Source organism: Littorina saxatilis, linkage group LG2, assembly GCF_037325665.1.
Source record: "Littorina saxatilis isolate snail1 linkage group LG2, US_GU_Lsax_2.0, whole genome shotgun sequence".
NCBI classification, from domain to species: Eukaryota; Metazoa; Mollusca; class Gastropoda; order Littorinimorpha; family Littorinidae; genus Littorina; species Littorina saxatilis.
The window spans coordinates 4,078,924-4,096,423 of record NC_090246.1 but is presented as its reverse complement, the minus strand read 5'-3'; the positions used below and the strand labels follow the sequence as shown (position 1 = coordinate 4,096,423).

Genomic DNA, 17,500 nt, shown 5'->3' with positions numbered 1-17,500 from the left:
GTACATGCGATCATTATTTCAGAAAGCAACAGACAGATATGGCTCAAACAAATTAATTTCCCCACTACCCTGTATTGATTTATATAAAACTAGTTTAGCGTTTTCGGGCTCAACAATTTGGAATTCGCTACCATGTGAGATAAAGGGGTCAAGCACGATTAAACATTTCAAATCGCAGCTTCGCAAATATCTGTTGTCACGAACAGTTACATTCTGAAGCGGTTTCTGTTTTATTTAATCACCCGAAGCAAGAATGCATTGCTATCACTAACCTCTATACATTTTGTTCTGCCATATGATGATGATAATGATGTTGACGATGATCATGATCATGATGATGATGAGGTTGTTGTGTGTTGTAGTTGTTGTTATTGTTGTTGTTGTTGTTGTTGTTGTTGTTGTTGTGTGTGTGTGCGTCTGCGTGTGTATGTGTGTGCGTGCGGGTATGTCTGTGTGTGTGTGTGTGTCACTGTGTATGTGTGTGTGTGTTTGTTTGTGTGTGTGTGTGTGTGTGTGTGTGTGTGTGTGTGTGTGTGTGTATGTGTGTTTGTGTGTGTGTATGTGTGTATGTGTGTGTGTGTGTTGGATTGTGTGCGAACGTGATTGCAGGCATGCGGCGCGAGTGTGTGTGCGAGTCGATTTTTCTTTTCCTTTGTATTACAGGGTGACCCAAAAAAAAGAGTACCCAAACAAAACGTCATAAATTGAACAAAAATAAAGCAATCTTCATACAATTTATTTACACACACAAGTAGCCTCTGCATGATTTCAACAGAAAATGTTAGCGTTCTAGCTTGTCTTTCAGGAAAGTTATGGTCATTCTACAGAACATGGCCTCCCCCGGATTTAAATCCCCCAGATTTCTATCTTTGGGGGTTCCTAAAAGACAACGTCTACAGGAACAACCCACAGACAATCGCAGAACTCAAGCGAGCCATCACAACAACCATTCGCGGAATTGGGAATCTCGCAACAGGAGTGTGTGCGGGTGATTGATAACTTTGCGCGGCGAGTTCAAGTTTGCCTGAATCGGCGCGGAGGCCATTTGGAGCATGTTCTGTAGAATGAGCATAACTTTCCTGAAAGACAAGCTAGAACGCTAAAATTTTCTGTGCAAATCATGCAGAGGCTACTTGTGTGTGTAAATAAATTTTATGAAGATTGCTTTACTTTTGTTCAATTTATGACGTTTTGTTTGGGTACTCTTTTTTTTGGGTCACCCTGTATATTGACATACATGTACATTTCAATGTTCTATTATACATTATGTACAGGTAATGTTGTAGTTTGTAATACTGTATGATTGCGATTGACAATTGTCCTTTTATTGTCTCTACTTTTATGTCTTAGGTTAGCAGGGACAGATTGTAAGACTAGGCGTGAGCCTAAAATCTCCATCCTTGAGTAATAAAGTTCGTTCGTTCGATCGATCGTTCTCTCTCTCTTCTCTCTCTCTCTCTCTCTCTCTCTCTCTCTCTCTCTCTCTCTCTCTCTCTCCCCTCCCTCTCCCTCTGTTTTTGTCTGTCTCTCTCTGTCTGTCTGGCTGGCTCTGTCTGTCTGTCTCTCTCTGTCTCATTATCTCTCGATCTTTCTCTCCCTCTCTGTCTCTCTCACTCTCTCTCTCTCTCTCTCTCTCTCTCTCTCTCTCTCTCTCTGGGGTCCGGATTTGGCCTGAATGGTCCGCCGGACCCAAAAAGCAACAGCTAACTAACTCTCTCTCTCTTTCTCTCTCTCTCTCTCTCTCTCTCTCTCTCTCTGTCTCTCTCTGTCTGTCTCTCTCTCTCTCCCCCCATCCCCCTCTCTCTCTCTCTATCTCTCTCTATCTCTGTCTCTCTATCTCTCTATCTCTCTCTCTCTCTCTATCTCGTCATCCCCCCTCTCTATCTCTCTCTCTCTCCCCCATCCCCCCCTCTCTCTCTCCCCCATCCCCCCTCTCTCTCAGTGCTACATTCAAATACAAAGTGAAATGCATGAGTTGGATAGAAAACAACCAGGGACGTATAGAATTGACAAACTCGTTTGGTGCCCAGATAGAAGGGAAGAATTTATGTCATGTGTAATTTCTGAAGAGGTAAAACACTGCTTTATTGAAGCAGAAAGCAAAATAGACATGGATGTAAATGCCTCGATTAGAAAGTTTACAGAAGGACTGCTTATAGCTGGCGAATGCATGAAAAAAGTATAACAATAGGAAAAGAACGTAAACAGGCATGGTTTGATTTTGAATGCAAAGAGAAGAGGCAAGCTGTAAGACATGACTTACGAAATGTCCACAACGGTAATCTAGACAAACTTGTGTACACACAAAACAGAAATGAGTACAACGAACTTAACAGATGCAAAAAAGTTGCCCACAGACAAGCAACAATTGAACTGTTGCAAAAAAGTGGCAAAGATCCTAAAACATTCTGGAGAACCATAAGGTCTTTATCAAGAAAAACAACTAATGCTAACACAATAGAAACTGAACAATGGTATGAACACTTTTACAATGTATTCAACACATTCACAGAAACGGACGCAAACAATCCTACTGTTGATGAAGCACAAGAGGTAGTAGATGAAAATGAACTGGAGAGTACCCAGATGCTGGAATATGACATAACAGAAACAGAGGTTTACGAAGCCATACGAGCATTGAAAAATGGTAAAGCTGCAGGGCCAGATGGTGTTATTAGTGAGCTTTTCAAAAATTCAGCTTTTCATGTTGTACCATTCCTAGTCCGGTTCTTCAACAAACTGTTTACATCAGGTTCATATCCTGAAGACTGGTCTGAATCCATCATTCACCCCCTTCATAAAAAAGGGGATATTAACAATCCAGACAATTATAGAGGCATATCATTACTTAATATTTGCAGCAAACTATACAGCTTTATCATAAACAAAAGACTAACAAGTTGGGTAGAATCCAACAACCTATTAAATGAAAGTCAAGCTGGCTTTCGTAAAAAGTACAGTACGACCGATCATATTTTTACTCTATTTGCTATGGTACAAAGACAGTTACTGTCACACAAAAAACTATACGTTGCTTTTATTGACTTCAAGAAGGCCTTCGACTCAGTAGACCGTACAAAGCTGTGGAAGGTGTTGCAAAGCAAAGGAATAAAAGGTAAAATGTACCAAGCCATACTTAGTATGTACAACGTTGTTAAAGCAAAAGTTAGGGCAGGAGCCGAGGTCACTGACCTTTTCATGTGTCCGAGAGGCCTGAAGCAGGGAGAAATAAATAGTCCAATTTTGTTCTCACTTTTCATTAACGAATTGGCGGACGAAATTAAGCGAAAAGGACGACACGGTATACAACTTATCCCAGATTTTATTGAGATATTGATTCTCATGTTCGCAGATGACGTTATTTTGATTTCCGACACTGTGTGTGGGTTACAGAACCAGATAAACGTGCTATATCAAACTGCTTGTAATCTTGGCTTGACTGTTAATTTAGAAAAATCTAACATAGTTATCTTCAGAAATGGAGGCCACATTGCAGCTATTGAAAAATGGATGTATGGCAATAACGTAATGGAAACTGTGAACATGTATAAATACTTAGGAATTTACTTTTCTACAAGGTTGACATTTTCTCACACGCTGAACGATTTAGCGCTGCGTGCAAGAAAGGGTGTGATTGGTATTTTTAAGGTACTGTGGACTCTAGGGGAAAGATCACCAAACATATTCTATAAACTATTCGACTCCCAGATCCAGCCCATGCTCAATTATGCGGCAGAAGTCTGGGGCCTTGATGCAGACCATTCACCTATTGAAAAGGTGCATCTGTTTGCCCTTAAGAGGTTTCTGAACACAAGCATGAAAACACCAAACACACTTGTGTATGGAGAAACTGGCAGACACCCGTTATTTGTCAACACGTTTGTTAAGTCCATACGATTTTGGTTGCGCATCCTGAAAATGCCTAGTCATCGATTGCCACAGAAAGCTTATAAAATGCTGCTTTATTTACACGAACAAAATAAAAGAACATGGGCGTCATCAGTTTGCTATGTGCTATACAAATACGGCTTTGACCAAGTTTGGATTCAACAAGGCGTTGGAAATGAAAATGCGTTCATAACGGAATTCAAGAACAGACTAGTCACATTATACAAGCAAGAGTGGATAGAAACCGTACAAAGTAAAGAACGATTCCTTTTCTATAGCACTTTCAAGTCAGCCTTATCTATGTCTTCATACTTAAATGACCTGAAGCACGTCAAAGCAAGAAACTGCCTGATTAGGTTAAGACTTGGTGTCTCGCCACTCAAAGTGCACCGATTACGACACATTCGGTCGTCAACAGCTGTAGATTACTTGTGTCCATTCTGCGCAAACGAGACCGAAGATGAAATTCATTTTGTTTTGAAATGTCCAAAATATGCTGATATTCGTGAGTACTACATACCTGCAAAATATTACAACCGTCCATCAAGCTTTAAACTGGCGCTACTTCTAGCGACACCAAACAGATCAATATTACTTAGACTTGCAACCTTCATCATGAACGCGTTTAAAATACGCAGTGAGTGGGTACAGTGAATATGAGATATTGCACGATCTTGTTTTATGTGTATGCTATTTTTGGTTTTTTGTCGATTGCTTAAAAAAATAGTAATAATGTTTTGTTTTTTGAAAACGTTAATGTGATGCTATGTATCAGGGATGCAACGATTATGCATATAACTGCTTGCAGATTTGCGTGTGAAAGGGCATGTGAAGGGATAGATGGAGGGATGAATAGATGGATGACGGATGAATGGTTGGACAGACAGACGGATGATTAGATGGATGGAGGACAGAGGGACATGAGATGGATAGAAGGATGGATGGATGGATGGATGGTTGGCTGGATGGATGGATGGATGGATGGACGGAAGGATGACAGAGAGACATGAGTGAAGTGCGACAGAGACTGGATTTTGTGCTGATGCATTACTGTCCTTTTTCAAACGTTTTGCTGTTGTAAATGCCTGTTTCCACTGTCGCCATGTCGACTGTCATTACGATGATGATGATTTTTATTATGATTAATATTACTATGATTATTTTTCATGAAGCATGAATGTTGAAACTTTGTACACCCCGAATTGAAATGGGCCCAAGGCCTAATCAATAAACCATCCAGACTCCAGACTCCAGACTCTCTCTCTCTCTCTCTCTCTCTCTCTCTCTCTCTCTCTCTCTCTCTCTCTCTCTCTCTCTCTCTCTCTCTCTCTCTCTCTCTCTCTCTCTCTCTCTCTCTCTCTCTCCATAGTGACAAACAGTGGTGTACGTACCCATCATCCAGTAGTCGATAGTGATAAAAACAAAGGCCAGGACAACGAAGGTTGGTAACTGCAAAAAGATAACATGTACCAGAGTTGACTTTCGGTTTTCATCCGTTTCAGTTCAAACTTGGCTACGATGCGAAAGACTGTGCCCTTTATTACAAACTAACTAACAAACGGACAAACAAACGGACAAACAAACAAACAAAACACAACAAAAAAGCACACAAACACCCACCCACCCCAAAACAAGCAAACACAACACAATGATCTGTACAACCAATCGGCCAAGCAAACACAACACAATGATCTGTACAACCAATCGGCCAAGCAAACACAACACAATGATCTGTACAACCAATCGGCCAAGCAAACACAACACAATGATCTGTACAACCAATCGGCCAAGCAAACACAACACAATGATCTGTACAACCAATCGGCCAAGCAAGCAGCCACACAACAAAGCCAAGAAACAAGGACACAGCAAATGTCAACAAACCTCAGCAAAGCTTTTAGCAAGGAAGTAGGCATCTGTCCTGTAAAGTCCGGAGCCGTATTCCCTCATGAATATTCCCATTTCAGCTGGGAAAGACTGAAAGAATATCACAAAAAACATATTCATTATGAGGTTGGGGAGGGGGGAGGGTGTTCAAGGGTGCAGCAAACTTACACGTCTTAAAATGTTCATCTAATGCTATAAAATCCGGAGTTTGGATATGTGTAGTGGAAAATCATTCATGTACAAAGAGAACAAGAGAGGCCCAAACACTGATCCTTGAGGCACTCCGCATTTTACAAAATATTCAGCAGTCTATTTTGTACTGTTTGATGAAATGTACTGAGTCCTGTCTGTTAAATGTGATTCTAAATGAGTACACACTGAATTATTTCTCACATACAACTGTAATGTTTGTAATAAAATGGAGTGGTCTGCGAGGTGAAATACCTTCATAAAATCAAGGAAAACAGCACCACTTATTTCGGAGCGATTTATTGCAGACAACCAGGTGTCGCACAGTGTAGTTTGGGCGCTGTGACATGAATGAGAGAGAGAGAGAGAGTGAATGAGAGAGAGAGAGAGAGAGAGTGAAAGAGAGAGAGAGAGAGAGAGAGAGAGAGAGAGAGAGAGAGAGAGAGAGAGAGAGAGAGAGAAAGTGGGTGGGTGACACACACACATACACAGACAGACAGACAGACAGAAAGACAGACAGAGAAAGGGGGTGGGGGGATGGATGGAAGGTCGGATACAGGAAGGACAAAGATAGCAAGAAAAAGGAAGAGAGAGACACAGCAAGAGAGAGAGAGAGAGAGAGAGAGAGAGAGAGAGAGAGAGAGAGAGAGAGAGAGAGAGAGAGAGAAGGGGAGAGAGAGAGAAGGGGAGAGAGAGCGAGAGAGAGAGAGAGAGAGAGAGAGAGAGAACAAGAGAGAGGGATAGAGAGAGACAGAGAAAGAGAACAAGAGAACGAACGAACGAACGAACGAACCAACTTTATTTTTCGAGGGTAATGGAGTAGATACAGCAAAGATCTTTTTTCATCCAGCCCTCGCCCAAGAGGGAATTAACTAACCAGTGCATAATATTAAAGCAGAAGAAGAAGCAAAGCAAAAACATAAAAACATGGTTATTAAATCAGACAAAGAGGAAAAAAAAAATGTTCATAGCATACATGGTCATTGGTAATGGTATACATTAAAACACACACTTTGACACACACGGTCACATGCACACAGACACACACAGACATACATGCACATACAGACACACACGCACACAGACACACGCACACACACATACACACACACACACACACACACACACACACGCACGCACGCACACACACACACACACACACACACACACACACACACACACATGTACACATTGTACACATAATCATTAAAAAAAAAACTTAACTGAAATGAAATGATTATACAAGTAGATCTTCATGTACTTATCAAACAGCAGTACCTGATCGAGGCATTAAGTGCCACACGACGATGAAAGCATATACAAAAAAGTATGTCTTCTAAAACTGGCAACAGAAAGTGGCTGTCTGAGAGAGACTGGTAAACCATTCCACAGAAATGGACCTGAATATGCCAGACTAGTTTTATACAAGTCAATTCTAGGGAGGGGAACATTTAGTTTCTTCGTGCGGCTTGATGAAGTCTCAGTTAATAATATTCTTTTAGTTAAATAGTCTGGTACACGTCCAAGAACTATTTTATGCATAAACCTTGCCTTGTTAAACGCTAGTCTGGATGAAAGTGGAAGAATTTCAGCTTTTTTGTAGTCATGATTAGAGAGGGTGCTGTTTTTCAGCAGAACAACTTTTACTCCGCGTCTGTGCAAAGATTTTAGGGGTCTTAAAGCTGCATCACTTGCAGAATCCCAAAGGGTTGATGCATAGTCTATTCCAGACTGCACATGCGCTTGAAAAAATGTTCTGCGCGCATCAAAATTTAGAAAATGTTTAATCTTTGCAGACTGATGAACTTTTTTTGCTGTAGATTTACATAAGTTACTTACATGAGGGCCCCATGTTAGATTGTTGTCAATAGTTACACCCAAAATTTTGTGTTCACTAACCTCGTTTATCAGCTGACTATCAACAGAAATGCACTTCTTTGGTTCCGACATGACTTGTCGTTTTTGACGCGTAGTAATTAGCATATACTTTGTTTTTTCTGGATTGAGAGACATGTGGTTTAAATGCGTCCAGAGAGAGGGAGAGAGAGAGAGAGAGAGAGAGAGAGAGAGAGAGAGAGAGAGAAAGAGAACAAGAGAGAGGGATAGAGAGAGAGAGAGAACTCAGAACTCAGAACTTTATTACATAAGGATACAGGTTTTAGGCTTAGCCTAATCTTCCAACCTGTCCTTGGAACATATACAGAGAATAATTGTAAACGAAAGCAAAGACTGCGCACACACACACACACACACACACACACACGTATACACACACACGCACGTATACACACATACACACACACACACACACACACACACACACACACACACACACAAACTCACACTCGCTTACACACACACACACACACATACACACACACACACACACACACTCACACACACACACACACACACATGCTCGCGCGCACGCTCGCATACCTACACACATGCACATTCTATCATTTCATACCTAAAATTAACAGTATCTCATCAAAGTATTAAACTAGTAAAACATCAAAATAATGGTCGAGTATAAACATAAAAAATATTGGACTCGCAAAGTCATAAAAAACAAGACCAGACACAAACAACGGAAATGTTTTTTTAAAATTTCTTAAAAAAGTACAGCAATGTATTGCCGAACAGGGCCATATACAGGCAGCTTAAGTTTCAAGAAGAAGGGGGAGGGGGACGAGGGATTACGCATTCAGATTAACTACATATACAATATTTAAAAACAAACAAACACTTAAGAGCATTGCATACATTATCCGAGTACACAATGGAAACTGGACATCAGGGGCAGTTTATTGTGTGATCAAATGTGTGTGCAACTGCCTTTTAAAGGCCTTTAAGGATGCGGATCGTTTGATTTCTATTGGCAAAGAATTCCACAGAGATGATCCTGAAAAAGCTAAGCCGGATTTATAAAGATCTATACGAGGAATTGGAGGAAGTAAATTTTGAGACCCATACCTCTTCGTAACATGTGTAAAATAGGATTGCACATAACTGGGCACATCACCATGAACTAATTTATACATAAAGACAGCCTTATTGTATGCAAGGTGGGTTTTTAGGGGAAGGAAATTAAGGCTGTTTAACTTCATTTCTGTAGACATGTGCGATTCATACAGGATAAGTTTTGCAGCACGACGGTACAAAGAATTGAGTTTTAATAAGTGAACATCACTGCAGCCATCCCACAATGTCGAAGCAAAATTAATATGAGGCATTATATGAGCATGAACGAACATTTTTAATGTTTCTGACTTCGCATAATGTTTGAGTTTTGACAACAAATACAAATTCCTTGATAACACTTTGCAGAGGTTGCTTATGTGTGTTTGCCATTTCATTTCTTCATCGACAGTTACACCAAGTATGCGATGTTCTTTAACTTGCTGTATTTGAGTTGTACCTAGGGACAGTTGTAATTTAAGAGGACTTATCTGATGCTTTTGTCTTGTGGTAATAACAATGCTTTTAGTTTTTTCTGGGTGCAGTATCATGGCATTTGATGTGCACCATTTCGCAACTTCGTCCAAAGTGTTCTTCAGGGAAGAATTTACTGACTCCAACGAGGTGTTACTGGTATGAATAGACGAATCGTCTGCAAAAAACTCGCATTTGACTTTATCATCCGATACATGTAAAGGCAAATCATTAACGTAAATACAAAAGAGAATAGGTCCTAATACAGACCCTTGAGGGACGCCATGTTTTACTAGTGCAGTAGACGAATTCTGGCATTGTAGAGTGACATTCTGTGTCCGGTCAGCAAGTTACGATTTAAAGAAGTCACAGACCGAATCGTTTCTCAAATAATAGTGCAATTTTTTCAACAATATGGAATGATCGACTAAGTCAAATGCATTCTTAAAATCCAAAAACAATGCTCCTGTAACTTCAGACTTGTTCATTGCTGACAGCCAAGCTTCACAGAGGACGTAAGAGCTGTGTGGCGAGAATGCTGGGACCGAAAACCGGATTGAAACTGATGGAACAAATTCTGTTCTTCCGTGTAAGCAAGAAGATGCTTGTGCACATGCCTTTCTAATGGTTTTGACAAAACAGGCAGCAAAGAAATGGGTCTAAAATTACTTGGGTCTGAGACATCTTTACATTTGGGAAGGGGTATGACTTTGGCGCTTTTCAATTCAGACGGGAAAAAGTTCTGCTCAATACTAAGGTTATATACGAGCGTGAGCGAATCCACAATATACGGTAGAGAAAGCTTCAATAACTTCACGGGTATTTTATCAGGACCCATGGACTTTTTATTCTCCAGGTTTTCAATAAATGTTCCGACCTCATGAACTGCAATCGGAGGAGAGAGGGAGACAGAGAGACAGAGACAGCGAGCGCAAGAGAGAGACTCACATTGACGACAGCAAACATGTTGACGAATGTAGCCTGCATGAGCAGCAGGAACATGCCGCCGTTGATGTTCTGGACACCCTTCTGGTCGTATTCCAGACGTAGATAGATCAGGCCCAGAACGAGGCCCATCACCTACACAGTATACGCAGTGTTTTATGTTGTGCTTTGTTTTCCCAAAAGGTATAAACCATTCGGAAAGTAATCGTCAATCATATCATGACATTAATGAGAGGACTGTTGTACATATTTGAGGGTGTGTGTACGGTTGTGTGGAAAAGAAAAAGAAGAAGAAAAAGAAGAAGAAGAGAGCGAGAGATAGAGAGAGCGAGTGAGAGAGAGGGGTGAGGGGGAGAGAGACCGAGGGAGAGAGACCGAGGGAGAGAGATCGAGGGAGAACGAACGAACGAACGAACGAACTTTATTACTCAAGGATGGAGATTTTAGGCTCACGCCTAGTCTTACAATCTGTCCCTGCTAAACAAAGACATAAAAATTAAGACAATAAAAGGACAATTGTTAATCGCAATCATACAGTATTACTAATTACAACATTACCTATACGACTACATAATGCATAATAGAACACAATACAAAGGAAAAGAAAAGTCGACTCGCACACACACGCGCGCCGCATGCCTGCAATCACGTTCGCACTCAATCCAACACACACACTCACACACACACACTCACACAGAGGGGGAGGGAGGGGGAGAGACAGAAACAGAGAGAGGGCGGCCGCAAGGCCGGATACAGGAGTGAAAGAGAGAGAGAAAGAGAGAGTGAAAGAGAGAGAGAGAGAGAGAAAGAGAGAGAAGGAGAGAGAGAGAGACGAGAGACAAGAGAGAGACAGAGAGAGACAGAGACAGACAGAGACAGACAGACAGACAGAAAGTGACACATAGAGAGAAAGACACAGAAAGACATAACGACAGAGAGACAGACATAATGGTAGTCTGTGTAATTATGTCAGCAGATGTTTGTTGTGAACGGCAGCCAAGGATTGTCCAATATTCTCAAACTTTCCAAAGGGCCGTTTTTTCTTGTGTTCGTGACACTTTTGAGAAGAGATTGAAAAGAGACAATCTTACCAGTGTCAGCATAACACGTACACTGTTCAGCAGAGAGTGAAATGAGCCAATCTCACCAGTCTCAGCATCACACGGACAATGAACCAATCTCACCAGTCTCAGAATCACACGGGCAATGAACCAATCTCACCAGTCTCAGAATCACACGGACAATGAACCAATCTCACCAGTCTCAGAATCACACGGGCAATGAACCAATCTCATCAGTGTCAGCATCACACGGACTATGAACCAATCTCACCAGTGTCTGCATCACACGGACAATGAACCAATCTCACCAGTGTCAGCATCACACGGACATAGAACCAATCTCACCAGTGTCAGCATCACACGGACAATGAACCAATCTCATCAGTGTCAGCATCACACGGACAATGAACCAATCTCATCAGTGTCAGCATCACACGGACAATGAGCCAATCTCACCAGTCTCAGCATCACACGGACAATGAACCAATCTCATCAGTGTCAGCATCACACGGACAATGAACCAATCTCATCAGTGTCAGCATCACACGGACAATGAACCAATCTCATCAGTGTCAGCATCACACGGACAATGAGCCAATCTCACCAGTCTCAGCATCACACGGACAATGAACCAATCTCACCAGTCTCAGCATCACACGGACAATGAACCAATCTCATCAGTGTCAGCATCACACGGACAATGAACCAATCTCATCAGTGTCAGCATCACACGGACAATGAACCAATCTCATCAGTCTCAGAATCACACGGGCAATGAACCAATCTCACCAGTCTCAGAATCACACGGACAATGAACCAATCTCACCAGTCTCAGAATCACACGGGCAATGAGCCAATCTCACCAGTCTCAGCATCACACGGACAATGAACCAATCTCACCAGTCTCAGCATCACACGGGCAATGAACCAATCTCATCAGTGTCAGCATCACACGGACTATGAACCAATCTCACCAGTGTCTGCATCACACGGACAATGAACCAATCTCACCAGTGTCAGCATCACACGGACATAGAACCAATCTCACCAGTGTCAGCATCGCACGGACAATGAACCAATCTCACCATGCAGTGTCTGCATCACAGTCTGCATCACACGGACAATGAACCAATCTCACCCGTGTCAGCATCACACGGACAATGAACCAATCTCACCAGTGTCAGCATCACACGGACAATGAACCAATCTCACCAGTGTCTGCATCACACGGACGCGGAACAGCACGACGTCACGGAAGAGAGAAACCCAGCTTCTCCACAACAAGATGGCAAACTGGCGCCCCCAGTTCGCTTCGTTTCTGCACAACAACAACAAAACAAGCGTGAAATTCGTCCATCCAGCATTCTTCTTATTCTTGTTCTTGTTCTTGTTCTTGTTTTTCTTCGTTCATGGGCTTAGACTCTCACGATCACACATGTTTTTAGCACGATTGGATTTTTACGTGTATGACCGTTTTTACCCCGCCATTCCGGCAGCATACGCCGATTTCGGGGGAGGCATGCTGGGTATTTTCGTGTTTCTATAACCCTCCGAACTCTGACATGAGTTACGGGATCTTTTCCGTGCGCACTTGGTCTTGTGCTTGCGTGTACACACGAAGGGGGTTAAGTCACTAGCAGGTCTGCACATAAGTTGACCTGGGAGATCGGAAAAATCTCCACTCTTAACCCACGACCGGGATTCGAACTCACGAGGAGGCCAACGTCTTACCACCACGCCACTGCGCCCCATCCACCATTCAACCCGTTCATCCATTTATTCTCCAATCCTAATTGTTTTAGAAAAGCAATCACGTTGTCAACTACTGTAAACAACAGGAAGAACAATTACTTAAACGACCCACCTTTCGCCATATGCAAAGTGTATGAATCAAACCTTTTTACATTCAGTCAAGTTTTGACAAAATGTTTTAACATAGAGGGGGAATCGAGACGAGGGTCGTGGTGTGTGTGTGTGTGTTTGTGTGTGTGTGTGTGTGTGTGTGTGTGTGTGTGTGTGTGTGTGTGTGTGTGTGTGTGTGTGTGTGTGTGTGTGTGTGTGTGTGTGTGTGTGTGTGTGTGTAGAGCGATTCAGACTAAACTAATGGACCGATCTTTATGAGAGTGCCTGGGTATGATATCCCCAGACGATTTTTTTCATTTTTTGGATAAATGTCTTTGATGACGTCATATCAGGCTTTTTTTAAAACTTGAGGCGGCACTGTCACACCCTCATTTTTCAATAAAATTGATTGAAATTTTGGCCAAGCAATCTTTGACAAATACCGGACTTCGGAATTGCATTTCAGCTTGGAGGCTTATACATTAATTAATGACTTTGGTCATTAAAAATCTGAAAATTGTAATTAAAATTATTTTTTTTATAAAATGATCCAAAATTACGTTCATCTTATTTTTCATCATTTTCTGATTCCAAAAACATATAAATATGTCATATTCGGATTAAAAACAAGCTCTGAAAATTAAAAATATAAAAATTATGATTAAAATCAAATTACCAAAATCGATTTAAAAACAATTTCATCTTATTCCTTGTCGGTTCCTGATTCCAAAAACATATAGATATGATATGTTTGGATTAAAAACACGCTCAGAAAGTTAAAACGAAAAGAGGTACAGAAAAGCGTGCTATGCAGCACAGCGCAACTACTACTGCGCTAAACAGGCTCGTTAATTTTACTGCCTTTTGCACGAGCGGCGGACTACGGACATTGTGAAAAAATGCAGTGCGTTTAGTTTCATTCTGTGAGTTTCACAGCTTGACTAAATGTAGTAATTTCGCCTTACGCGACATGTTTTTACTGCTCTAGCTTTATGAAATAATTTTCAAGAGAGCGATTGAACATTACTTGGGGACCTAACCTTGAGGCCACTGCGATCTGTATTAATCAATTTAATTATTCATATTTAAAAATATCCCACGAATAAAAATGTGCTGACTCCATTGACATATGTCGTACTAGAGGAATACCCGGCTTCGCCGGGGTGAATCGCGAGACAGAGACAGACAGCGTGGCGGTTCACCACAATCACCTTTGAAGGCGAAGTCCTGTCAAACGAGATTGAGAATTTTAGAGCTTATTTCTTAGCCCTATATTATCTGTTGTGGCTTCTCAAATGCCAGAACATACAGACAGACAAAAGCCGCTAGACCCCATCACAAACAGAACTCTAAAATCCACAGGTGTTGCTCACACACACACACAAACACACACACACACAGAGAAGCCGTATATATATATATATGTATATGTATATCTATAAATATATAGAGATAGGTGACAGTGTATTTTTCGCGTGGCTATAAATTGATTCGACCTTTTCACTTTGACAGTAAGAACAACTTACGGGTGCAAGGGAAGCGTTCTGGACAGCGCAGTGACATTCTAAAAATAGTAACGTAGAAACGGGAATATGGATTGAAGCCACACGAAGGAAGGGAGATAAACGCAAAACACTGGAGAAGATAAGGAAGAGTTACTGGGAATGGTGAAATGAACAGAAAAACCAAAATCGGTTCAGCGCTGCGCGCTGAGAGCACGTGTTGAAATATCTCATCGATGATATTGTGTCCGGGGTGTAGCTGAATACGGTGTCCAAATTTGAAAAAGATCCACCGAGAACTTTGGCTTTGGTGTGTCGGTATGGGGGCCCGGGTAGCTGAGGTGGAACCAAAATCGGTTCAGCGCTGCGCGCTGAGAGCACGTGTTGAAATATCGACCAGGTTGTGTCCTGTCCCGGGTGTACCTGAATATGCCCACCAAATTTGAAGCAGATCCATCGAGAACTTTGGCCGTGCTTCGCGCACACACACACACACACACACAGACAGACAGACAGACACTAGTCGTATATATATATAGATAGATGGTGGGTCAAAACAAAACAATGAGTACTCGGACACTTGAGCGACCTCATTTCTGACACAATGACACACACACTGACACAGAAGACAAAGACAAGGTGATGTTTACTTGCATTTTCAATAGCTGTGTTTTTATAAACTTGAAAGTATACATGCGTGTTTGAAGACATAGACATTTCTATGATGTGCCTACCTTGCACTGTTTGCAAAAGCTTCTTCCACCTGTAACAAATCGAAGAAAGATGAGATTATTAATGTGTCACACAAATACTTTTTGTCTCAGTCTCTGTTTTTCTCTATCGGTTTGTCTCTGTCAATTTTTCTATCTGGTCTGGTCTGGTCTGGTCTGGTCTGATCTCTCTCTCTCTCTCTCTCTCTCTCTCTCTCTCTCTCTCTCTCTCTCTCTCTCTGTCTCTCTCTCTGTCTCTCTCTCACACACACACACACACACACACACACACACACACACACACACACACACACACACACACAATTACGCATGTATGCATAGAACACTCACAATGGCACTATTCTCCTCGGCATGAGCATTTAGCTCAGTAATGGTTTGCTGAATGTCTTTGGCCTCTGCCGTTTCACTGAAAGCATCGCAGATTGTCTGCACAAATGAATAAAGACAGAAAGAAAGAAATTAAGAACAACAAAACAAGGGACGTAGAACAGAATAATGTCAAATAACAGAAAAAGCAAAACGACTCTCCTTCGTCATTTCACATTACAGTGGGACCCCCTTTTTCAGACCCCTCCCCCTCTTCCCCATAATAAGACGTACTCCCTCCCCTTTAAGACCGACACCCCCCCTCTCCCCACCCGAGTTTAGACTCCCTCCCTTCTTACCCCCTATGCACAATGGGAGTGTTTTGATGATTTAATTTGGTAAAAGACACAAGTAGCTTTTTCGGAAATTAATTCAACCAAACATTCTAGCTGACAACAGCAAGCAGCCTGGGTGTTGGTGTTTGGTATGTGACCAAATGGAGGGATGGTCTTATCCGATGTAAAAGCCTGGCAAGACCTGAGATGGTGAACTTAACTGTTTTCGTGGTAAGGAGCACAGGTCTGGAGCTTGTATCACAGCGTCGGTCGATGGAAGTATCCTTTACTCCTTTGACCTTCCTGTTGTATTACTACTAGTGGTGAATAACAATTGTAATACTACAGTGTTTCTTCTTTCTTTCTCTTTGGCGTTCGCTGGTGCCGCTACACAATCAGTCCGGCTCGGGAGATGAAGGTCGTCGTCTGCTCCAGCTCCAGTCGACTGCCACGGAGCTTGGTTTGCAGTGGGGTGGGGGACGGCCACATGAATACTACAGTTAGGGTAAAGGAGTAGGATACTTCAACCGACCTTCGCTTTCATACAAGCTCTTGTATAAGGCGTGTGCCTTCAAAGAAACTCACATTGACTTTCTGGCGGCACTCGGTCTCCTTGCCGGGTACAATGGCCAGGGTGAGGATGAAGAAGTCCGCGGGGTTAAAGTTGACTGGACAGCGGTAGTTGAGGCTGTCAAACAAAGGATAAGCACTGAAGATACAGCTATGGTGATGAAAAGAGAACAATAACTACAGGTATAGGGTTGCTGAGGGAAACTAAAATGTTGTTGTCCTGTCTGGGTCAGTTGTGTGTCCATGTGTTTATACGGGTGCAGACGTGCCTATCCCTAAATAATACATAGGTTGCACTGTGCGAATGTCAGTGTACGTGCTTATTGTGTAGTGGGTGTATCAACTTTTAGACATGTCCCTTACCCGCGTAAGAATTCCTGAGCAGCACTGGAAGCTCCGAGGAAGGCAACGCGTCCTTCTGCCAGCAGCAACACTCTGCCACAACATCATCAAACCGGTTAAATACAAATCAGCATGTTGGTATGCATGCAAGGACAGGTTCAACTGTAGGACAAGTCCGGTTAAAAGAGGGTTCAGATTGTGCTGGCAAAAACACGAACCTGTCAAACATGGCGAAGATTTCGGAGGACGGCTGGTGGATGGTACAGAGGATGGTGCGGTTCTTCTGGGCCATGTTCTTCAGAGTCTGCACCACGTTCTGAGCCATGAACGTGTCGAGGCCCGAGGTCGGCTCGTCGCAGAACATCAGCCTCGGGTTGGTCAGCATCTGGATAGCGGCAAAGTCAGTGAATGTATGGCAGCACTTCGGAGACAAAAGTGCATAATCACGAAAAACGAACACATGCACG

The 17,500-nt window shown here is 42.2% G+C and overlaps 1 protein-coding gene across 2 annotated transcripts in view; it reads right to left on the bottom strand.

The window, feature by feature from the left end:
• LOC138958040 (protein white-like) overlaps positions 1-17,500 on the bottom strand; it is a 65,128-nt gene that overhangs the window by 13,757 nt on the left and 33,871 nt on the right. For both annotated transcript variants that reach the window (XM_070329087.1, XM_070329086.1), the window contains exons 6-14: positions 17,252-17,418; positions 17,055-17,126; positions 16,707-16,809; positions 15,811-15,906; positions 15,484-15,512; positions 12,618-12,723; positions 10,348-10,479; positions 5,773-5,865; positions 5,280-5,337 (exon numbers count right to left, since the gene is read on the bottom strand). In XM_070329087.1, the coding sequence (XP_070185188.1) occupies positions 5,280-5,337; positions 5,773-5,865; positions 10,348-10,479; positions 12,618-12,723; positions 15,484-15,512; positions 15,811-15,906; positions 16,707-16,809; positions 17,055-17,126; positions 17,252-17,418 (856 nt within the window). The remainder of the gene's footprint in view (positions 1-5,279; positions 5,338-5,772; positions 5,866-10,347; positions 10,480-12,617; positions 12,724-15,483; positions 15,513-15,810; positions 15,907-16,706; positions 16,810-17,054; positions 17,127-17,251; positions 17,419-17,500) is intronic.